Source organism: Mytilus trossulus, chromosome 5, assembly GCF_036588685.1.
Source record: "Mytilus trossulus isolate FHL-02 chromosome 5, PNRI_Mtr1.1.1.hap1, whole genome shotgun sequence".
NCBI classification, from domain to species: Eukaryota; Metazoa; Mollusca; class Bivalvia; order Mytilida; family Mytilidae; genus Mytilus; species Mytilus trossulus.
The window spans coordinates 41,329,325-41,354,897 of record NC_086377.1 but is presented as its reverse complement, the minus strand read 5'-3'; the positions used below and the strand labels follow the sequence as shown (position 1 = coordinate 41,354,897).

Genomic DNA, 25,573 nt, shown 5'->3' with positions numbered 1-25,573 from the left:
ATATACGGAAGGTGTTGGTCATCATTAATTATCCAGTGAAAAAGATGGATTAAATACTAGGAATTACATGTGAATGCAACAATTATATTTTGCCATTAAAAATCTAATGGTTAAACTATTTTCATTCCATTTGCAATTTCCTTGACAGACTCTTTAAAGTTAACCTCTTTAAGAATATGACACAAGTATACTTAGCATAAAAATGTGTATACCATTCCGATTTCCGAATTCTTATCACTTAAAATCATAGAGTACGATAACTAATTATTTATGGTTGTATTATACTCTAGCATGACAACATCGTCTACATTCAAAACAAGCAATAACTATTTTTTTTATTCAAGAAAACATTAATGTTGTAAAATTTTATTTATTTTATTCTTCCGGGCGCTATTTTTTTCCCCGGGCTCTTTTTCTTTCTCCGGGCGCTTTTTCTTTTCCCTGGCGCTCCCGGGCACTCACAGACGCTCCCGGGTACCTTTTAGTAGGACCGATTATGGAACTTACATGTTTTCGTTTTTGCTCTTATTCTTATCTTTTATAGTTTTATACAAGAGCCTGTTTAAAACCTTATCCTTAAGGTGGTACCCAACACCTTAACCAAAATTAAATTTGCTCGTTTAATTTTCTTAAAATTTTGACAAAGTATTTACTTTGACCCTTTGACGAAAATATAAAATTTTCAAAAAAAATGAACCAACCGTGTAATCAGAAATATTACACTGGTTATATAGCAGTTTGACAAAGACTTATTTTGATCATTGAGAAGCTTAATATTCCCTTACCAACACAACCTCATTAAAACGCTCTGCTGATTTTACAGAGTTTTCTCCCTATACTATAGTGTTAGGTACCACCTTAAAATTGTTTTGCTGACAATCTTACCGTACCCCCCTTCGTTTTAATATATATCAAACAGGACATTGCTAATAAATAAAAGTGAGAAGATATGACATGATTGCAAGTGCTACAATTATTTACCAGAATACAAATGACGGAAGGTATTTCGAAGTTTCAGAATCTACTGCATTCTGGGTAATATTTTCAAAAGCGTTCACCAAAACAGTGTGATTGGTTTAAAACATGATAAACAATAGAAATTCAACCAATAACGTAACGTTATTTTTATTTTGGTGTATGAACAATGAGATTAACTATAGTTCCTCTAATGGCCTTTAACAATGAGAAAAACACATACCATATAGATAGCTAATAAAAGCAAATTGGGAAACAACTAACGTCCTGATCTATAAAAATTTACAGAAAACAGATATGACAGACAAAGAACAAAGACAAATACCGAATCAACGGCTCCAGACTTGGGGGCTGGAACACAATTGTGGCGATGTTAAACATCTCTGCTATCCCAATACTCCCCTAACCTGCTACATTATTGTGACTGTAAACGACAAGAACAAACTGTAAAAAGTGGTTGCAAATTACTAAACTCAATTGATCAGTACTACGAAACACAAACAAACAACAAACATAAAAAGAGTTACTGAAGGCCAGTTCAAAGACAGTATATTGACCGATGAATGCCGGTATCGAGTTAACTGCACATGCATCATGTTTGTATGATAGATTTCCCCAGAAATATTCGAAATAAAAAGTTTTAAATGCCAAATAAATAAAAAGAGGGTATTAAATAGGAATTCTTGTAATCTTTTTTTCTCAATGTTAATGTACATGTGTTCTCAATGTTAATGTACATGTGTTCTCAATGTTAATGTACATGTGTTCTCAATGTTAATGTACATGTGTTGTCAATGTTAATGTACATGTGTTCTCAATGTTAATGTACATGTGTTCTCAATGTTAATGTGTTTTTAATGTTAATATGTTCTCAATGTTATCTTAACCGTTCTGTGAATACTTTGAAAGGCCATATGTCTTTTTAAATGGGATGTCGTCTCGAATGTCGGAGTAGTCGTTGTTGTAGACACAAACATATATAAAAGGAGAAGAAGTGAACACGTAAATAATACAGCAATCCAACACCATGGAAAATAAACTAGAAAACAAAAAGTCTACACAAATGTTAGACCATTTTTGGTTTACTAATCATTATCAGCACGGGTTTAAAAAAAAAACTCACAATGTATTCAGCTCACATCTTTGGTTAATTTTGATATGTTCGAAAATGTTAATAAAGATCATTTTATTTATTACAAAAGAAAATGTGCACTGAAAAGCTAAGCTGTTATCCAATTTTACAACAGATTTATAAAACTATTACTTAATACAATTCCTGCGTTTGCCATCCGCCCAGCATTCGATTTAGCTTGCTAAACGTGACCTGGTAATCTTAGGTATTTAAGAAACCAGGCAAGTCCAATATAAAAAGAGATTTAGTCTGGTAACTGTCTACCATCTTTTACTTCGTTTGTTTTGTAGCAATAAACTGAAAACTTTCTACCGTCTTGCAAAGATTCGCAAATTGATTATGTTCAGAGCAACCCCATGTAGAGCTCCACTATGATACCGACTGAAAATTCATGATATCGTTAGAACATTCACCCAAGTGTTGATACGCTAATCTTAAGTGAATCGTGATTCCTTTTTAAAATGCTGCCATCCATCACTTCAAGCGGCATCATCTCATTTTAAATAGGACGGGAAAAAAGAAGGATTTTGTCAACTTGCTAATACACCTTATCGCTATTTAGTCATGTATACAACTTCCTGTTTAGGTCATCAGTAGTGAGCTGAGGGAGAAAAAACTTTAGAAAGTGATCATCAAGATAGTATGATCCACTTTTTTCAAAATCAAAATTGAAGTAAAAAAATATTTTGTTTGAAGTATTTACGGAAGTTTAAACAGGTCTCATTAAAAAGTAGCATGCATGGTGAATTGTTTAAACAGGATCCCAGATAGCTTCAACTGGATGAAAAAGTTGTGTAATTTTAGAACTTATCCGGAATGGAATAAATAGCGATTAGGTGTATACATTCAATTTATACGAAAACTAGAAAATGAATATATGTATATTATATTTAGGCAAAAATCAACCCCAATGAAGTCTGTTAAACTTCGCCTCATTTTTGTGCATGTCCCAAATAAGGAACTTCTGGTCTTTTTAAGTACTGTATGTTTTTTTTTTTTAACTTTTAGTTCATTTATATGTTTTAGTTTGGTTTGACGTCCACTTTCACTAAATAAGTTACGGTATACTTTTTTTGAGGGGTTGCTGTCCATTCCCCATTTCCATTCTAAATTTGAGTTTAAACTTAAAGGCGTTGACATAAATAGTGCGAAAAGGGTTAAGGTGTCCATGGCAATTTTAATCTGAGCAGCTGTGATTGGTTTTTTTCTTCTTTCAAAAATGCTTTCTACAATTTAAAAAAAAACTATAAAATATGTTTTCAAATCCATACACCATCCCCAAGAAATGTCGATGTTTTAGATATAAATTTTGAACAACTATAGATATCGATCATCATCTTAATCTCTTTTTCTGAAAAAATATTGTTATGAAGATCTCAAACGTCCCTACAAATGAGTGTACAGATAATCATCTTGGAAAGGGTTAATAACAATCTGAAAACAGCACATAATATAACTAGCTAATGCAACATCACAACAACGCACAAAGAAGGAAAACGGAATGAATAAAGTATTGCATGGCAAACATTTGATATACAAATCATTCTAAGAAATATTGGTCTTAAAAAGGACACATGTCACTATGAATGTTCTATTTCAAAAGAGGAAGTAAAGATGGGCAAATACTTAGGACCAATGTCCATTTTATTTAATTCACAGCAGGGCTATTTTTTAAAAATCTCTATTTAAATTTACACTTTTTAAATTCCTTGTCTGAACTCTTAGTTTCAAACAGTGATAAAGCTTACAATTAAAAATATCTCAAAACAAAATTGTCAGGATTTTTTCTCTAAGAATGAATATGAAGAATCTCCTCATCTAAATTAAAAATCTATTAAGGAGTAAAGCTACATATTGTTTAACCAATAAACATTCTAAAAAAGAAGATGTGGTATTATTGCCAATGAGACAACTATTCACAAAAGACCAAAATGACACAAACATTAACAACTATAGGTAACCGTACGGCCTTCAACAATGAGCAAAGCCCATACCGCATAGTCAGCTATAAAAGGCCCCGATAAGACAATGTAAAACAATTCAAACGAGAAAACCAACGGCCTTATTTATGTAAAAAATGAAAGGAAAAAAAATATGTAACACATAAACAAACGACAATCACTGAATTATAGGCTCCGGACTTGGGACAGGCACATACATAAATAATGTGGCGGGGTTAAACATTTTGGTTACAACGTCCATTGATTCTAAATTATACAAAAAAAACCCATTTAATCTGTCAAAAAACGGTTCTCGTTTTTCAAACTCAAAAGCTCAAACAAATGTCAACCGACTTTTAACTGACATTTCCCGATGTTGTATAACATTGTGGATTTAACCTGATTTAAAGTTTAACTAAATCTCTCGCTTGCATGACTTTTGCTAAAAATTCCATTATATTAACAACCAAGTGTGAACAAAACAAGCAGGCATTATAAGTGAAAATGTCACAAAATTAGGATACATCATTTAAAATAGTGTCACGATATGTCACGATAAAAACAAACAACTGTGTCAAAAAAAGTAAGAAAGACAAAATGACAAAGCACATAAGCAAAAATGAACGACAAGAGTACGAAGCATGCTCATAGCACAATTACACAATGGTGTAAATATATCTAATATTAGAAAAGCTGATACAGATGATTGGAACAAGAAGCCACAACATTCTTACTGAAATAAGAAGTGTTAAATGTAATGTCGATGACAGTTCTACCATGTACTTTTATATATTTGTAAAAGCCGACATTTTCTAATATATTGTTGACTCTGTAATTGGATGTTAGGATACTGATATCAAATACATACTAGGAACTTGCACATTTTATTACTTATTTATTCTAATTTAGATGTTACACGTCTTCTGATTAGCTGAAAGTGTTTCGTCTATCAGTTCATTAACATAATTTTGTCATGTGATCGTGACGTTACCAATGTTTTTTCAAAATTTATTCCTTACAAATGGAATTAAGAACGAAATTATTAGTATTGAGAATAATATGTCTTCGGTTGATTCGAAATAACCTAAACAATTTGGTGCACTGAATACTGATATCACAAACACATATTTAGGAACTTGCACTTTTTATTACTAATAAAACATTCATTTACAATATAGTTCATTTAAAGTTAATAGTCGGCTTTATGTTTGTTGCCATAAAATGGGTCGTTGTAGTGCAGTGAGTGTCCTCCATCAGATCCACCGTGAGATCCTCCGAGAGATGCTCCGTGAGATACGGCATGTGCGTGTGCTGCGGCTGCTGCGTGTGCGTGTGATCCTCCGGCGTGACTTACTGAATGTGCGTGTGCTGCAGCATGTGCGTGAGCGGATCCTCCTCCAAGTCCGCCTGCTGATGATGCATGGGCATGTGCATGGGCATGAGCACTAGCACTACCGCCAGCACCTCCTGCTCCTGCATTTGCTCCTGCTCCTGCACTTGCACCGGCTCCTGGAAATAAAAATAAATATTGAAAGTATTTGTGTATACACTTGTTTTCTTTATTGGTTAATTGAAGGACCACTAATAAAGTAACTCGCCGAAATTATAAGTCATTAAAAGCTTTTCCTGTATTTGATAAACATTTAACAAAATATAATATTTAGATATATAAGAAGATGTGGTATGAGTGCCAATGAGACAATTCATGAAAATATTAGTGTTTATGTATTATGTAATTGTTCACAGTAGTTACTAACATCTGCACTCTTTAGCTGAAACATCTGGTTGCAAATGAAGTACGAATCTAAGCAACATTTTCTAACAAATTAAAAATAGTATTTATTAATTACCTCCAAATCCTAATCCTCCAAGTCCTCCGAGTCCTCCGAGTCCACCGACTCCACCGCCGACTCCTCCAAGTCCACCAGCTCCTCCGAGTCCACCACCGAGTCCTCCGAATCCACCTCCGAGTCCACCTCCGAGTCCACCGTTTCCTCCGGCTCCACCTCCGAGTCCACCATTTCCTCCGGCTCCACCACCGTTTCCACCGTTTCCACCGGCTCCACCACCGTTTCCACCGGCACCACCACCGGCTCCTCCGGCTCCACCTTCTCCTGCACCGACTCCAGCTGGTCCACCTGGGCCATTCAAGCTCAGGAATGTATCAAGATCTCCAATGAATTCTCGTACAAGCTATAACAAATAGAAAAGGATTTTTATTATAAATGTCGAATAATGTTTTTAGCGTAATTCTTGCAAGCGTTATAGCATATATGAAATATATATAAGCACACTATATTATATATATCATTAAAATTTATTAAGACCATATTTAGTTTGAAATGTTAATAAAGGCATCAAAAAGTTAAACTGATACATTGAAGAAAGTTGAAAAATATATTACTATTGATTAATATGTGTTACTTGAGATTACTAGTGATTCATTACTTTCCTGGGATACCAATTTTCATACATTTTTTTTTATGTTAGGGTTGATCAGGAAATTAGATATTTAACAAATAACTCAAATTCTGAAGGCTTGTATGAACATTTTGAAATTTTTTACTTATTCAACGAAAATTAGTACCTGCGAAAATAAATGAATGAACTAGTTAGGTAAAAGACTTACCTGCATGTTGACTTCATTGCTGTTTGGTCCAGTTATATCAGCTGCAAAATAAAATGACAACTCCTTAATGAAGCTAGGCGCGGGCTTACAATGTCATACGTGTATGTCACACTTCAGCTTAGAACGCAAAGCAAACGCAATCGATCTGCTTAAACCGGCAAATAGGCACGCGCAACAAGGCGAATTTGCAATACCTATGCAACGTTACTTCACAATTTTGTGCCTTTTCCCAAAATGCATTCTAATTGCAGCTAAGCGCCAGCGCATGCGTATCAAATAAACCACTGACAGACAAAATTGATTTATTTTTCTGATACTATCGAGCTAGTATGATGCAAGGTCGTTTGCAAGAGGCCAGATGGAGTACCCTAAATGCATTCCAATAGTAAGTAAAACATGTATAAATACCTGAAGTAATATAAAATAAGGAATTGTGGGATGACTGCCAACGACACATCAGATACAAAGAGAGAAAAATGCTCTTGAAAACTTAATTCTCAAATTCCCTTACTAAAAAAAACTCTGTAGTCTTGAGTGGTCATTCTGATCAAAACAAGGATTTAAATATTATCACTTTGTTCAGAGTGTCGGTTATTTAAAAAAAAAATTATAGATATTTTTTTGCAGATAATTCAGTACTGTTCGATCATTTGGTTTCATGAAAGTACCACAAAACAGAGAACAAATGACAAGGAAAGATGTTAACAACTTTAGGCCACTAAACGTTTCCGAGATTAAAATAAGACTAAATCAACTTAAGCAAGTCCATTTTGTGTTATCAAGGTAATAATGTTTTTTTAATACAATTTTGGTTTGATTTGTTCCCCCACACAAAAGAACAACAGGTTTTCTGTAAGGTCAAAACAATCTTTTACTGTTCAATATCGTTTTACATGAGGATCTGAAACTAGATAATTCCTTGTTTATTCTGTTAATTGCTAGGTCATTTTCTCTATTTTTCATATGTTTTCCCCATTTGCTCTATTTTCGTTAAAGAGGCAGCTCAATGTAGCCCACAAAATGGCGGCTATCACATTAACTTGAATATGGGAGTATCTCTATGTGACATGAATGATATATAAGTAAGACAATGTCTGTCACATATATTAAAATCCGTTTTGGATCGTTTTAATAACGATTTGAACAAAATGAGCGTATGGTAATGAATTGCGCATTCGCAATTGTACCAATTTGAGCATATGAAGCGCATTGTATCGATCTAAGCATAATAAGCGTATGATTCTGCTGAATAAACATATTTGTTCAAGTAAAATGTATGCAGCGCTATGATATAACAATCATATTGCATATGTATAGGAATGACTGTTTGCGCTGACCACGTGATGAATTGTATAAATCTAAAGTCAATTTATTAAAAACAAAAACAACCCTTTTTACAAATAATATTTGAAAATGAATCATTGAAATGTTGACTTTCTGTGCCAAAAGAAAAAATGAATTGAATGTATTAATCACAGCTCCAATACTTTTTTAAATTAATATGTTTCTAAACAAAGGGTCACATTGATAGAATAGTTATAAGCATTCAATATAGAGCGTTTGCTGAAAAATCTGGTGTCAAGTGATCTATTGAGTAATAGAGAAAGGGACATTTAAATGTTACACATTAGACTGTTTTTGAACTGTAATGCAAAAATTCAAATGTAATTCCGTTTTTTAATGCTTATAAATATCATTTAAGTTTACATTTTTTTTACAATTTTTCGTTTGCATGTCATTAACAGAACATTTCACATTGAAACACAATAAATACCACTTGCTCTCAAATAACCCATGGTATTGATACCTTTGATGGATCAGTAAACCAAAAAATTGTACTTGGCGGAATCAAACCCGGTCTTCAGCAAACGCTCTTTTACAATACACATTTGAATATAAATGGTACCTACCGAAGTCTCCAAATCGAGCACCATTATCATCAACAATAATATGAATGGTTCCTGTAAAAAATATATGAGGATATATTTTAACACGTGATACCTTGCAAACTTTTGAAATAATATATGATTTGAATGATACTTTTAATATTTATTTTGGTACATGAATGCATGTGATATATTATATAGATTTAATCAAATATACGCAAATCGTCAATCAACTACACATTTAGTTAATTTAATGTGTATTCAACCGGTTAATAGGGCCGAGCATAATATTAAACATGTTCCTGCTGGATAAAAAAACCCTCATAAACACTGAAAGTACGACTGACTTGATTGGACCGATTAAGAAAGTGTTGTCAGTAGGAACCAATACAGTTGTTCGTTTCAAGTCAAACAGGGAGAGTAAGTAAGCTTCTATTATTAAATCCAATAATGTTAATATTCATGTATTTGTAAGGGGGTTAATATATGTTACTATATATCTAGAATTTAATTTCACCCCTATTGTATATTGATGTAGTATGAGATGAACAGCCTCGATTTGATGTCACAATATGCTCGTTTATTGTTAGTTGTAATCGTTCGTATATTTTACGAGACCAAACACGTAGATCCATGAATGATTTAAAGCTGAATGCAACACTATGAATAGTAGTATTTTATACCATTTTCTTTCCGACGTTAAAGCATTATGTGTATTTGCTGAAAATTTTAAACAAATTCAATGACGTAATATATAACCTTTACTGACCTCCAATTCCACCGACGCCAGATCCTCCTTGTTCACCATCAGCTCCTAAAATCAAAAGGAATAATTGTAAATAGAAAAGGAGTATAAACGAAGTGAAATCAAACGAGATCAAATTGTGGATACTAAAGAAATACTAGTGAAATCAAACGAAAGTTAATTGTAAAGACAATATAGAACTCGAAGGCTCTTCAAGAAGAGTCATTCAATATGAACTGACAAATCTAAACGTTTATCAACCTAACAAACGAATAGCAATAAAGGCAACAGTAGTATACCGCTGTTCAAAACTCACGGTACTATTCATAACTTTAACCCTATCTGCAACAGGTAAACAGTAAATACCTTGGTTTCCTCGTAGACCTTGTGGTCCTGTTGGTCCTCTTGGTCCATTTCTGCCTGGTCTACCTGGTCTGCCTGCATTTCCGGATTTACCTTAAATTTTAAAGTTACAACGATATAAGTAATAACATTTTATATTTCCGTTTAACACAAGTCATATATGTGACATATTTTTTTGTAACCCATTGTTGAGTATTTTCATTGAACAGTCGAAATCCGTTTGCCTCAGTTGATTCTTTTTAATGTAACGTCTGAAGTTATAACACTATATATATATATCTTGTTTTAAAGTTGAATTATAAAATGTGTTTGTAATACGTTAGACCGAATAATCTGTCGTTCAAAAGCTTTTTTTTTTGGTTGGTGCTTTTGTGACATAATCTGTCGTTCACAAGCTTTCTTTTTTAGTGTGTCACAAAAGCACCAACCCCCCCAAAAAGCTTTTGAACGACAGATTATTCGGCCTCCTTTTTTAACGTAACAATATCTTTATTGCAATCTTGCTGTAACAAATTACTAAGTTTACAGCTTTAACTTATTCGGCCTTGTAATACGTAAGAAGTGGATTTTTCATATCAAAATGTTTAATACCTCATATTTAATATTTTGTTTGCACTGCATCATGTAACAAGGAAAGTAGTGAAACAAAAAATGAAACGAAACAATATTCATGTTATTTACCATTTCAGAATCTAATGTATACAAATGGAAGTTTTTAACGACCTTGACTGGCTATACAGTCCTTGCACGGTCGGTCTAATATATACAAAAACGTACACAAATACTTTAAAATAGATTAAACACATTAAAAACAATGTGAATTCAACCTCCAACCATTAATTTTACTCTGACTTTTATTTCTCATCTGGCTAAGACCAATGCAATAACCCTTATTCCTTTAGATTCTGTAACGAAGAATTACTGCATAATGAGTAAAAAGTAATTATATAGACTGTACCTCTGTTTCCTCGGAATCCGGTTGGTCCTTTGACACCACCAACACCAGTTGCTCCTCTATTTCCTGGTGCTCCAAGATCTCCTTGTTTGCCTTCTTCTCCTGGTTGTCCGGGTTCTCCGGCAGGTCCCTTTTGTCCGAGTCTACCTTTATCTCCAGCTTCTCCTGATTAAAGAAAATCACTTTGATAAACAATAGTTCTCTCTATATATATCTCTGAGAAGTTTTTATTATCAAAAATAATAATGCTTTGTCATTGTTGATTAGTTTATCTGTTGCGTTTATAAACCATAGAAACTAAAAAGTAAGGATCCAGTTTAAAAATTAGAGGTTATTAAAAATGATTACCTGATGGTCCTTCTTTGCCGACTGGTCCAAGTTCTCCTTCTGTTCCTTGAATTCCTTTGGCGCCTGGAACTCCTGCAGCTCCTGTAAAATTTAAAAGAAAACAAATTACAAATTGGTTCTCCGGTCTATATGAATGTCCATATTACATATATATCAAGACCCACTTGATTTAACGAAATTGACGATTATATTTCGTATGTAAAACAATAAACCTGAACATGAATTTTATGAGACCTAAAAATAAACTATGATAAGAATGAAATGACACAAAAAAAAAACTAAGAACCAATGTCTTTCTATCGAAAATATTCACCATACATCATGAACAAAAAACATAATGACAAAAGAAAGCAGTAGAACAACAATGAAAACAAGTAAATATTTACCTGCTTCACCAGCGGGTCCAACTTCTCCGAGGTCTCCTTGTTCACCAGCTGGTCCTTGTGGGCCGTGTGGTCCTGGTGCACCGGGTCCGCCAGCTTCTCCTGGAGCACCTTTGTCTCCGACTGGTCCTTCTGGTCCTGAATTACATAAAATATACAAATTGTAAGCAAATACAAAGTTACTTTCTATATTTTTAATGATACAATTCGCATATTCTTTTTTCCATTCTTTTCAACCTAATTTTCTCAGTTAAAATTAGGCATTCATCAAAAAGATCAAGGGAATATAGGAAATAATTTTCAACAAAGACATTCCTCAAACAAACATAAGAAACAATCTTTTATCAAAAAGTCAAAAATATAAAGAAAAGATAGCAAATGACATTAGTAAATAATTTTAACCTTGTGGACCAGCATTTCCTCGTGGTCCGGCTTGTCCTGGTAAACCATCACCTCCCTTTGTTCCTGGTTCACCTTCACCTCCTGGTTCTCCATCTTCTCCGGGGGATCCCTTTGCTCCTTGTGGTCCGGTTGGTCCTTAACATAAAAAAGAGTTATTAAACTCAGTACGAAAGTAAACAAACAAAATTAAATGTTTCATACTTTGTCAAGTTGAGGGTCGTATTGGTGCGCATAAAACAAAACTCGCCATACAAATTACCAACCATGGACCTTTGATTCAATGTTATCAATCAAAATGTCGAAGGTGTTGAATCAATGAACTATTTATGTATAAGTCAAAATGTTTTTTCAAGTTGTTAATCTCAAAACGGATCATATTTCATGATTATTGTTACTTGCTCCATATATACTATCTTGGTAGGACGTAATAAAATATGTAGTCTTTTACCTTTTGGTCCTGGTCCACCTGCTGGTCCTTCTGGTCCTTCTGGTCCAACATCACCTGGTGCTCCTTTGTCTCCTGTTGCTCCTTTGCCACCAGCTGGTCCAATTGGGCCTGAACAATAAAAAGTAAATTTTAGTCAGAATGCAAATAAAAAGTATTAATTGTTTTAATAAATGTAATGATATGTTTATCTAAAAATAAAAAATATAAATAAAGAAATGACGTCGTTTTCAATTCAAAAATGTGCAACACATTATAAAATTATGCCTTTAATGTTTTTTCTATTTGATTTGGAAATATATTATTTGTTTAAATCCACATCATTTAGACACATTTGTATATCATTATATGTTTTTTTTCTTCTAGAAAAACTATCGTTTTTGGCTAACAAATATCTTTTCATTATTCATTGGTAATATAGTTTTGAACTGGCTTTGATTTGTAAGAAGTTACCGTTCATAAGCAATGTTCTGTTTTACCTGTTCAAAAATAGGAAATGAGAATATGTGTAATAAATTAAATTTTACCTCTAACTCCTGCTGGTCCATCGGCACCAGGTTTGCCAGGTGCTCCTTGGGGTCCATCTGGTCCCTTTGGTCCTGGAAGTCCTGTAATAAAACGTGAAGAAATTTACATCGTTGTGTAAATATTTCCAAATTGAGGCAACAGTAATGAATTGATGTTCAAATCTTATAAATTGATAACGGAAGATACGCATAAAGATAACCAGCATAATCTGAGATTAATGCACGAACTCTTTAAACGAGTGATGCTAAAGTATGTAAATAACATAGAGAAAATTATTATTTTATACATTTATCTTTTCTATTGAAGAAATGATTTTAAAGGCTATCTTTTAAAGTACAAACCCATAACAATTTTAAATGTTATCAAGGAAAAAACAAGAACCAAAAATTCGAATTGTATAGCTTATAAGTCATTAGTAAATGTAATAATACATGCATATAGTGTTTCAATTTACCTTGGCATCCTGGTCTGCCTTGAATACCTCGTGGTCCGGCTGATCCTTGTGCACCTAAAATGTAATGATTTGACAATTTAAGAAATGATTTGAACACTTTCTGCCTTATAGGCACAATACAAAACATTTAATATAATGAAGAAATATTTTTATACATTTATTACTTACCGGACCCGTGAACTTGGTTATTTTGTAAAACAGATTTGTCCTTTATCTACGATAATTTGCATTTGGACACATAATGTTTTCCCAGTACATACCAAAATCATGAAGGTTATCACATTGATAAGTGTATACAATAGACGTTCATTTCGTATACAATAGACTTAAAATTTGAAGGCAAATTTGAAGAGCATTGATGTCTCGCAATTACGAGGTTTTGTTTAAAAAAACCAAGGTAGGATAATATATTCCTGAGGTTACGTGTGAACATTGTTTCACTTTAAATTATTAGTTTTACCTCGTTCTCCTGGTCCTCCGACGTTTCCGACACTTCCGGCTTGTCCAGTTGGTCCTAAAAACAAATTATGAAAAATCCTTTAAAGCTTACCTTGATAAATTAACAATATTAGAATTATGATAGATATACGTTTACCTTAACCGGTGCTACACAAATTAGGCTATGCAGGCAATCGTCACTTGTTTTTGATCGTTGTCTAGATTGTGGTAATAAGTAAAACGAAATGAGTGTGTGTGGAATTAATAGTTGTTTGTATGTCTGTTTTTTTTGTAAATATAATCTTGACATGAACTCTTGACGTGATGAATTTTAAAAATTTCTATCGATAATCATTTCATCATCACGTGATGTTTAGCGATTGTAATAATTTATTGCGCTCAACAAAGATATATTTTTAATATTTTGACAAGCATCAACTGCAACAGTTTTTTATAATACACATACATCGACATTTTAATGGTTAATGCCAATTGTGTTTTGTTTAAAATTATAAATATGTTTTCTTAAATTTAGTGAACTTGACTTGGTTATTAAATAAAGTTTACTATATATTACCTGGTGATCCTGGTGCTCCTGGATTTCCTGGGGCTCCAGGTTGTCCAGCACTTCCTTGTTGTCCAGCAGATCCGGGTTGACCTAAAAGATAATGAATTAGTAACGCATCTGTCTTGTAAAAACATTGTCGTTTGATTTTAGAGAATGACAAATCACTTACATTCAAGCAAAATCAATTTTTGTTACAGAACTTATTTTTTAAACTAAATTGTTTCTAATAAGGGTAATCATGGTAATGAATAAAAAAGATACGAATCACGTCATTGAACTAGAAAAATAACAATACATATCCATTGTCATGAAAGTGAGATTTTTTTTTATCGTTATGTCACGTGGTAACGTCACATGTTACCTGCAGGATTCAAACATGAAACATTTAGTTCAACTTACCGACACCTCCTTGTGCTCCTTGATGTCCTACAAAATCAAAATTAAACTTCGATTACAACAAATATTTATATAAATATTTTCGTTTTAAAAGCTAGTCAATTATGTGTAATTGTATTGTAACAGATTCAAAATAAACACATAGGTATGCTATTGGTTGAATTGAGATTGGTGCGGACATTATGAACCAATTAAAACGTTTTGGAAAATGCTTTTGAGAACATTTTAAAATTATTTTCTGAAAATGAAATTTGATATTCAACAAAATATTGTCTGTTGGATATTTATATTGTGATTGTTGTATTTATTTACTGAAATAACAGATTATTTTTGTTCCTTATCAAATAAAGACGTTGAATACCTGTTATTCAAATTTGAAAGCATATTTTTTTGTTATGTATTATCATAATTCAAATTGAACAACAAATGTATAGAAATTTGAAACTTTATAGCATGAAGAGTGTGAATATACAAAGCACGTATAGAAAATTGAGAGAAATACATAACCATTATATTTCAAAAATCATTGTCATATACAAACAATTGAAACACATATAGTACTATAACTGCTGTATTATAACATACCTGCAGCTCCTGATGGTCCTCTTGCTCCTGGTGCTCCAGCTTGGCCAGGTGCACCTTAAAGGGAGTAATAAATAGAAATCTTATTTTATTCACAAAGATTCCTAAGCTTGGTTTGATCAGCCTCTAATCATTTAAAAATTTGTGAATTATTTAATCCCTTAGCTAAGTTGATTTATCGCTTGAACCTTTTTTTTTAACAATTCAACATAAAAAGATAAAACTCATCTTGTTAATCTAGGTTCTTACATATTTTACACAGCTTTTTTGATGCATGTCTAAATATTTTAGAAGTTCAATTTAAACAAGTAAATTTTAAATGTTTTGAATCAATGACCCTTATGTCCTCATAGCAACAAGTTTGTATCCAGTAATAAAGAAACAAAACCTGTTCCGTTACATACCTGGTTGACCTGGTGCTCCTGCATTTCCGGGTTGTCCTGGGCTGCCATTGGCTCCTTGTTCACCTAAAAATCAACAATATAAACCAATTAAAACTATCAGAAACAGAAAATGTTATGGTTAAGAGAATGTATCAATCTTTAAAGCCATACTATTTCTGGTGAGCTAGAATAAAAAAACAAAATTATTCATTCTACAGTTGAAAACCTGTTCTTACAGTACATCAATTATTAGCCTAATGTCATGTTTATATCACATTATACAAGATACCAACAACGTAAATAGAAAACAAATTCTATGATTTTCTGAGTGTTTTATCCTTATTTCAAATCATGCTAAGCATTTTCTTTGCACAATGGAACCTTATGATAATACCAATAGAAATTAATTGTCATAAAATTTTGAATATGCTAAGCAGATATTATATATATTTAAAGGTACACTGCTATTACTTTCTTCTGTCCTGAGCTCAAAGTTTTTATTTGAAAGTTTTTTTCTGTCTCAAACATTTACCTTTATTCAAACCTTTATGTTACTATGGTTTCCTAATACGAATTGACTCTGATTATTCTTATAAGTGTCTTCACATATTTATGGATTAATACTTTTTCACACAAAAATATTAGATAATTTCGTACCTGGTGCTCCTGGAGCTCCTCGGGAACCTTGTGGTCCTTGTGGCGAGTGTCCGGGTGGTCCAGGTGGTCCTACAATCAAAATTGAATTGATAAAAAAAGTCTGCGGTGTCGAGCTAATTATCAAAAAATAATGATATATATTTCAAACCGAAATGTGACATAATATTGTTAACTTTGTACGTTATCGAAAGCATTTATTTACACACGTTTGCAAGACATTTGCAGTGGTATTCTATTTAATGGACTGTCTTAAAATAACGTCAAATCATACACCTACTATCTGTTGTTATATATCGATTTTATTTGCGCGGATGTTTTCAAAGAATTAATTCGAATTGATGCCATCGAGATTGAAATTGCCGTTATCCAATCAAAATTAGCGTTACAAATAATGAAATAAATACTTACCACCATGTCCGGGGTCACCGGGTGGTCCAGCTGGTCCTAATAAAGTAAACAAAAAATACCATCAAGTATTAATTAATTATGAATATGCGATAATTAATTAATGATATTGATTGTATGACAAAAAAGTTTCTACAAATATTGACATTATTGAAATATTCTCTTATCTACCGAAACTATGCAATCCATAATTGATAAATACAATTACTTTTTGTTGCAGAATTTAGGCCTAAAATATATGATATTCAGAGATAAAAAAACCAACTTAGTAATCTATAAATTGAAAAAAACATATGAAAAGGAAAAATTAGCGTATCAACTGTTATCTTTAAAGATGTAATATATTATTTCGCGCGACGATTAGAAAAATATCTGCATGCAATGCATCTGCTTGTACCAATTATGACTCCAAATTAAGTACACTTAACATCTTATCAAAATTCTGAAAATTTAAAATAATGTTTACCTCTTGGGCCTTGTGGTCCGGGTGCACCTGGTGCGGGGAATCCTCCTCCGCCAGCTAAAACAACACAACATAACTGTTAATGATATTAATGATATTTTTATACATCTCAGTCAAATGAAAAAAATAATTCTTCCATATTACTTGTATGAAAACCATAAAATTGTTTGAAAACATACAATGACTTATATAACTTATATTACAGTTATGCGTTATTACCATTCTTGTCTCGTGTAAGTTACATATTTGAATGGACGAACGTATATCTGGGATGCCATTGCTATTGAAAATATACATACTTGCAAATGCTCCTGCACTAGCGCTTGCACCAGCGCCTCCTGGTCCAGCAGCTGCATCTATACAAATGAAAGAGCAAAACAATGATGGATACTGGTATGATATTAAATACAGAAATCAATATTAAATACCATTTTAGGCTGGTTTTTTTTCTGTAGTTTAGATATAATGTGCCATATTTTATAGGAACACATTCGAGTTGTTTTGTTTTAGAGAAAATACATAAAGAAGGTCTGAGCAAATTGACCATATGACTCTGTGTGGATATTTCATGCGTTTTATTTCTAAATCGCAATTGCACCAAAATCATTGGTTATGTTGTTAATTTTATAACCAAAAGATGTACGCTTTTATATAGGAATAGTTTCTGTTTAAGTTTAATCATAACACAGATGCTAAACTCAATGTTCATGTCTTAAATAATGAGTTGACAAGATATCAGTAGTCCTATGTGATACGTTTTTTGCATTTCGTACAGTACATGTAATGCAAAACATTTGTGTCGAACTGTTAGTATGACATTTACTTACTTCCGTTTCCGAATGCACCTGCACTACCAGGGCCGCCGCCGCCCAAAAGTCCTCCTGTAATAGGCAGTTTTAATGAATCACAATGCATACATACCAGTTGCACTAACAGTAATTCGTCAACGCTTTACGACAAAACCTATACATTGATGTATCAATATTGTTCTGTAAATTTTTACGATATTGTATCAATATTGTTTGATAAAACCTTATAATTATTTGTACATTATATATTTTAAACTGTATAACGATGTGTCAATAATGTACAATAATCTTTATAATGATGTCTCCATATTGTTCACTATAACTTTATAATGATGTGTCAAATAAAGTTTTATATCGGAGTATCGATAATGTACGGTAAACGTTATAACAATATGACAACAATGTAAGGTACACATGTCTAACGGTGAATCTATATTGTATGGCAAAAAAGTAATATTATTTACCAGGTCCGCCTCCGAGACCACCGCCTCCGAGACCACCTCCTCCGAGTCCACCTCCTCCGATTCCGCCAAGTCCACCTCCAAGTCCGCCAAGGCCGCCTCCACCGAGACCTCCACCAAGACCTCCGCCGAGACCGCCGAAACCTCCACCGAGACCTCCAAAACCACCACCGCCGCCTCCTGTAAGTGTACAAAATATCATTGAAAAATTTTTCAGGATTTAAAGTGAGTTTTGTCTTATGAAATTGAGTTAATCATTATTCTAGGTAAAACATCGTATTGTCTCTTGTTTATTGTAGTCGACTTTTGGAATAACCCTTTTTTTCTATTTGGTATTATTTCAGCCAACGCACTGCCAAAACCACTGACAATTGAGTAGACATAGGCATGTGCTGTTGCACTGGCTTTTTCGCATTATAGAAAGATAAATAATATGTAAGAGTAAGAGGCAACACTATATTACCGTTTTAAAATTTCACAAAAGTTTTTACGTTAAGTTGATTCTCCTTCTCAATAAGCTCTAAAATTTTAAACACATTCCTTTTACTAAGATCTTTCACACCATTTTCTAATGTATAAGCATTCTATTTTTAGCATAAACATACCTAAAGCGCTTGCGGCTGCTGCGGCACGGGCGGCTGCGGATGCACCTCCACCACCACCTAGAAATATAATAATACAATTATCATTCTGATAATGTCAAACATTTGGCCATTAAAACAATAAAGACTGTTTAATAATTGTGCCATTCTTCTAATCATGTTCCAACGTTACCAATAAAGATATAATGTTTATAACATATTTATAATAGGGCAAACAATTTACAATATAAATTATAAAGATAATATGGAGATTGAACAATTATTTTGACAATTTCATAAGTAACCAATAAAAATATAATGTTTTAAAGATATTTATATTAGGACAAACAATTTACCTTTTAAATAATAAACATTTTAGTATTATTGTTATAATTAAGGATTTTAAAATGTTACTAAAACATTTGAATCGTCTGCAAAGGTAAAATGTTCTATCATGATGGAAAATTTCGAAAATTTGACCAATTTGGTCAAATAAAATTGAAAATGGAAATGGGGAATGTGTCAAAGAGACAACAACCCGACCATAGAAAAAACAACAGCAGAAGGTTACCAATATTTTGTTTGTTTATATTGTTGTTAATCATTCGAATAAACATACCTAGAGCACGTGCAGCGGCTGCAGCTTGTGCTGCTGCTGAGGCACTTCCTCCTCCACCGCCACCTGTAATAAAACAATGTCAAACATTTATTTTCACTAAAATTAAAAAGATTGTATAAAGATTTAAATATTATTGTAACAATTTTAAATTGTTACCATTCACAATAGGATGTTTCAATGATAATTCTAATAGGGCAACACTTTTACCATTTTAATTATAAAGATTGAAACATTGTTCTGACCATTTGAAAAAACAATATGTTAATACAACCGATTTATTTATATCAAAAAGTAAAATCACAAAAATACTGAACTCTGAGGAAAATTCAATTTGAAAAGTCCCTAATCACATGGCAAAATCAAATAACAAAACAGATGAAACAATGGACACCAACTGACATATTTCTGACTTGATACAGGCAATATACAATGTAGAAAATAGTGAATTTAACCCTGGTTTTACAGCGCTAGACCTCTCATTGTTATGACAGTTGCATCAAATTCCGTTACGTTTACAACGATGCGTGAACAAAACAGACATAACAAATAAAATAGCCAAAATATGGGTACAACAGTCACCACAGTGTTGCAATCTTAAAACAAACAATTTTACAAAAAAGCACCAAAAGCATCTATCAATATCATTTTCGCAACATACCTAGAGCGTTTGCAACTGCTGCTGCGTGGGCTGCTGCTGAAGCACTTCCTCCGTGACCACCTTGAAATATAATAATTCAAATATCATTCTGACAGTGTAAATCATTTTTCCATAAAAATTATAAAAATTGTAAAAAGATTAAAATCCTCTGTGACCACCTTGAAATATGATAATTCAAATATCATTCTGATAGTGTCAATCATTTTTCCATAAAAATTATAAAGATTATATAAAGATTAAAATATTATTCTTATGATTTTAAAATGTAACTACAAGAAATATTATGATTGAAATATCAGTCTAAAATAGGCAAAAATTTACCATACAATAAACAAATATTGCACAATCATTCTAACAATTTTATCGAAAATGATTCAAATATCCTCACAATAAGGCAATACTTTAGCGTAACAAATATAAAGATTAAACCGTTATCTATATAATTCAAAATTTGAACATTAAAATATAGATTTGAAATATAAGGATTTGCAACGTATTTTTCAAATTCTTGTAAATGAAATGCTTTACTGTAATAGATTTCCAAAGTTTTTTTTCGGTAAATTTTAGCTTTCTTTCAAACAAGAAACCTGCATAAACCGACCAACTGTTTAATCCGGTAATTTTTCTTAGTCCCAAAAACCACCAGTATAAACAGGTGTTAGTATAAAAGAATTCCAAAACTTTTAATTGTTAAATTAAGGTTTTTGATATGGTTACTTTGAATAATTGGTCAATGTGATTCATTCAGATCCACATCACCTATATCATAAAGAATCGACTCATTTTGAAAACATTTTGTATAAGAGTCATAATGATAAAATAATATTGAGTATATATTTTGCATGCTTAGAGTAAATCATATAGTTTGGATATGTGTATGATTTGAGAACACATTGCAGTGGAATACTTCATGCGTTTTCTTTCAAGCCAAAATAAGCTGTTAAGTATTGGGAAGTATTTTCCTTTTTTTCGTTCTGAATAAGCATACATATCATAGAAAGCATAGACGCAATTGATACATTGTTATAATAACTGAATTATCAAATAAAACCAAAACGTAATATTATATATGAATATATATGATTATAGAGGGCACATCCCATATATTTGAAACTAATATTGATATAATTTAATTAATGTAGCACCTTAGCGAGGATAGCAGTGCTGCGCCTGTTTGCAAATATAGCTAAGCAGCAACGCTTCATGATAAGCTAGTGAAATACATAATTAGTAAAGCGTTTAAAAAAATTGCGACCAAGAGGACTTCTTAATGCTTTCACGACAGAGTGATCCTCATTACCTCCGTGTCCGCCGCCGTGTCCACCTCCATGACCTCCTCCGTGGCCGTTAAAGAAATCTGTAAGGAAGAGGGATCGTGTCGAATTATTTTGCGAAATAAAAATAGTTAACCATTTGGACCATAGCTTTTTAGAAGTGCATGTCGAAAAAAGATTAGTGTCAGATATAGGCAGAATTTGTATTCTGGTAAAAGGACCAGCCAAAAAGATTGTCGGAAACGTTTATGGAGCTGGTCACTTTCATTATATTTGGCACATCAAAAATGAACGTGTAAAATAAATGTTGACGAAAATTGGATATATTTTGTAAGACCAACTATTCGAAATCTATGGCTCTTTTATTTTTATAGCTGTTAAGATTATAAGATACAATTTAAAGGGCAAGACGATTTGGGATTTTATCTTGCAGCTTGTTAAAGGTCAAGGTCATCTAAATCACTTAACAAACTGTCAAATACAAAAATCTATCCTCCATCTTATTATTCCACGAAACTACAAATAGTGCATGCACAAGCGCATGCCCTATCATTTGTGTGTTTTTATGACAATGAATAGTGCGCACAAACTTTTACTTTATTTACAGCGCTCGCAAAATGACAATGTTTCGAATAAAACAAGTAGTCGCTTAAGAAACTTGATTAAAGTACATAATGCGTAGTCCCGTATGTTTTTCTAGTCATAAACATTATATTGTTATTTTTAAGAAGTTACTTTTGTGTTGGATTAGACTTCAAGAATCATGTTTAATAATATAAAGTTAAACAACTTTTGTTGTTGAACAGAAACATTGAAAAACAATCTTTTGTATAAAAAGCTTCATTTTTTGCGGACAATACCAGTATGGAAGATTACATATGTTAATACGAAAGAAATTTCTTCGTAAACAACAAATAGAAATGCTAGTAAACTTTAGAGCATGTCTTTCATATGTAAAGTTACAATCCGATTTGCATTATATGATATTTGTCCCTCTCATGACTCTTATTAATTTTCCTTTTTGTTACTATAGATTTTTTTTACAATTACATGTAAATAAATGTATAGTTCCTTAAACATTCTATTCAAAAGTGGTTTAGAATTAATCACAACTTAAGCTCATAAGGTGTTATGATGTCTCAAGTGTTTTGAGCTAATGCAACGTTATTAAAATATCATCATATTTGCCGCAATTTGCATAATATGAATTAATATACTACGTGTTCATGCTTCATATACGATATACAGATATATGTAATAAATATATGCGGATAAAAATGTGTATAGTTTGATACATATGTTTTTTTTTCAAATTTCTATACCTCCTCCAGAAATAAATTCTACGCCAGGAAATGTTTCTGTTGCTGAGTAATAATATAAAATAATTTTTAATTCAACATTTGTTAAGTCATAATTGTATTTCTAACATCATAATTGTTTTCACTTATATTCAGGATAAGATTAACTATAATGGCAATGCAATAAACAACATATTATGCCTCACGAATTTTTACAAATTTTACAAACTTTGATAAGCCAATTTTCAAAAACTTTTAAAATAGCGTTTTGTAAAAACCTAATATTTAACAGTTAAACTAATTAAGGTGGTACCCAACACCTACATTTAAATTAGTTTGGCTCGTTTAATTTTCATAAAATTTTGACAAGGTATTAACTTTACCCTTTAACAAAAATATAAAAATTTCAAAATATTTGAACCAACCAATTTATTATAAAAAAAATTACACTGGTTATATAGCAGTTTGCCAAACACTTATTTTGATCACTGAGAAGCTTAATATTCATTTAACAATACAACGTAACTAAAACGTTAAGCTGATTTTACAGAGTTATTTCCCTGTAGTGTTAGGTATCACCTTAAAAAGATAATTCAACAAAAATGTAACAAAACCCAGCTTCTAAAACAAGATTAAGTGTTAACCTACCTCCACCACCACCGTATCCTAAAATAGATAATTGTAAACATATAAACTTATTTTTCTGCTGTTTTATTTTACGTCAAGTACGAAAAATAACAATCTGATTGAAAAAAAATAATTCAATTCCATTCATTTAATTTTTTGATAAATAAATTAAGTTTAAACACTGTTGCATTCAACACATATTGTAAACAATTATATTCTATAAGCTGTAATGCTTCTGAATAAAGTATTATTATCATTAAACATAAGTCATTTGAAATTTGTTGTCGACTACTAAATCAAATTGATTAGTTGCTTGTTGGATGTTTAACGTTCAGTGGCATATACTTGTGCATTTTCAGGACTATTTTATTTGATACTGTAGATGTTATATAAATATAAAAGATAACTTACCGGGTTTGCCATATCCTGTTCAAAAAGAAAACAAAAAATATTTAAGTTACTTAATATTTGTCTAATTATGTATGATATGTAGAGTTTTCTCAACTTATAATTAGTACTTAACTGTTGTTTTTTTTCGAATACTAATACATAATTTTTTAAACAAATTTATAAAACACTGTCTATTTTAACATTTTGTTGTTTCTAATTCTTATTTTAGCTATATCCCTTAGGATAGCTCAATTTAAAACAATGTTTTGAAATCAGGGTCGAAAAATAAAGGATCGTTGTATTTCCTGTTATTAAAACATCTGATAATATCATAGCCTTCCCATTTTTATAAAATAAAATCAAAAACAGATTGTGGTTTATTTTGGAGAACCCAAATACAAAAATTTAGCCTTTCAAGCTTTTGATTTGATACAAATCCGAAATATTAGAATTTGTCTGACGACATAACATTGAATCGAATTTTTATGAAGATTTTCAGTGATTTGAATAGTACCATTTACCACGTAAATACTCTTATCGACAGGCATACAATTTGAAATATTCAAAGAACTTAATATTCTACGTGCAGGATAAACGATGGTTCTGATTATGCTTAAAAAAAAGACAAACAAATCTAAATAACGAACCTTCGTGTTTTCATATTAAAATTTTGATGGAATGTTTGTTTTAAAATTTGTAGATGTCTTTCAAAAGATAGTCTGATTGTACGTTTTCACAGCGCCACCCCTTGTATAAGTATATGAAAAACTAGATATAATAAATAAAGACTAACCTCTTTTTGATTGTTTTTTTAATCGTTTTTTTAATTATATTACAACTATAATTAGAAACTATCACATGAATTTATTCGAACTATATTCAAACAACAGTAATAATGAAAAAAACACAATTTGAAGGGATAAATAAAATTCAATATTTGACCACGTGGACAAATTCATATTAGCATAAAGGCGTGTCAGCTTCCAGATGTGAAATACACGATTATTTAAATTACAATTTAAGGAAGATTAAATGTTGAAAGTTAAACCAACTGTAAATGATAAGTAGAATAAACGAGATTTTAAATGGATATGTTCAATTGTGAAATATAAATTTTTATAGACTGGAAAACATTACATTAAAAATATGAAACTAATCAGAAATAAACAATTAATTACTCACAGTTGTCAAGATGAAATGTTTGTTAAGGTTACATTTTGTTTTACAATAATTGAATAAATTTAGATTTCCAAATAAGTTTAGTGTATGTGTTCACTCTATATATTGTTCATATTACTAACTATATACTTGCCAAAATATATTTTTAAACAAATATGAAGTTATCTTTTAGTACATTTAAAAAAATTGAAGTAAAAGAGACAAAGCAATCATTTTTTAAAGTAAAATTTACTCTATTTATTCAAGCGGAAAATTAATTATTGATTAGTAATAATCCATTAGATAATTGAATTAATCCGGATTAATGTAACTGGACAATTCAGTGAAACACTTATCGTCTATGGCTGATATGACAATGTACAATTCCCGTCTTACCTTACATCATAGAATATAACAAAATCTGAAATCCGAAAATAACATGATCTTACCGATGCTCCCGGCTAGTCCTGTGCGGGCAATAGCCGCTACTAGGAACACAGTCAGGAAATTATGGACCATTGTTCTGGTGTTCTTGTACGTATAATATTTTACAACTATCGCTTTTATACTTCGGTATGGTCACATGTTCTACTAAGAGCGTACAAATTGACTGCGTCTACA

General features: G+C 31.7%; 1 protein-coding gene across 3 annotated transcripts; it reads right to left on the bottom strand.

Moving 5' to 3' along the window:
* Positions 1 to 5,174: 5,174 nt before the first annotated feature.
* LOC134718847 (collagen alpha-2(I) chain-like) lies at positions 5,175 to 25,489 on the bottom strand. 3 transcript variants are annotated; one of them, XM_063581642.1, is made up of 31 exons: positions 25,402 to 25,489; positions 23,816 to 23,830; positions 23,426 to 23,443; positions 21,506 to 21,562; positions 20,206 to 20,265; positions 19,548 to 19,610; positions 18,953 to 19,009; positions 18,351 to 18,527; positions 17,905 to 17,958; positions 17,377 to 17,433; positions 17,081 to 17,134; positions 16,618 to 16,653; positions 16,210 to 16,278; positions 15,574 to 15,636; positions 15,173 to 15,226; positions 14,591 to 14,617; positions 14,201 to 14,281; positions 13,646 to 13,699; positions 13,186 to 13,239; positions 12,731 to 12,811; positions 12,207 to 12,314; positions 11,759 to 11,893; positions 11,360 to 11,494; positions 10,974 to 11,054; positions 10,629 to 10,790; positions 9,674 to 9,763; positions 9,332 to 9,376; positions 8,587 to 8,637; positions 6,677 to 6,717; positions 5,898 to 6,240; positions 5,175 to 5,556 (listed from the first exon to the last, which is right to left on the bottom strand). In XM_063581642.1, exons 1-31 carry the CDS (start codon positions 25,469 to 25,471, stop codon positions 5,237 to 5,239), a joined length of 2,712 nt encoding a protein of 903 aa, XP_063437712.1. In that variant the 5' UTR covers positions 25,472 to 25,489; the 3' UTR covers positions 5,175 to 5,236. The 3 variants fall into 3 exon arrangements, with proteins under 3 accessions (XP_063437712.1, XP_063437713.1, XP_063437714.1); XM_063581643.1 differs by lacking the exon at positions 21,506 to 21,562; XM_063581644.1 differs by lacking the exons at positions 14,201 to 14,281; positions 14,591 to 14,617; positions 15,173 to 15,226; positions 15,574 to 15,636.
* Between the last annotated feature and the right edge of the window lie 84 nt (positions 25,490 to 25,573).

Bases quoted from the DNA above. Each gene is read 5' to 3' on its own strand.
- LOC134718847 (XM_063581642.1), bottom strand. From the start codon at position 25,471: ATGGTCCATAATTTCCTGACTGTGTTCCTAGTAGCGGCTATTGCCCGC. The intron at 18,528-18,952 runs GTATGTTTATGC...GTACACTTACAG, and splicing joins AGCAGCCGCAAGCGCTTTAG to GAGGCGGCGGTGGTGGTTTT. The intron at 12,315-12,730 runs GTAAAATTTAAT...TTTATTGTTCAG, and splicing joins TGGACCAGCAGGAGTTAGAG to GCCCAATTGGACCAGCTGGT.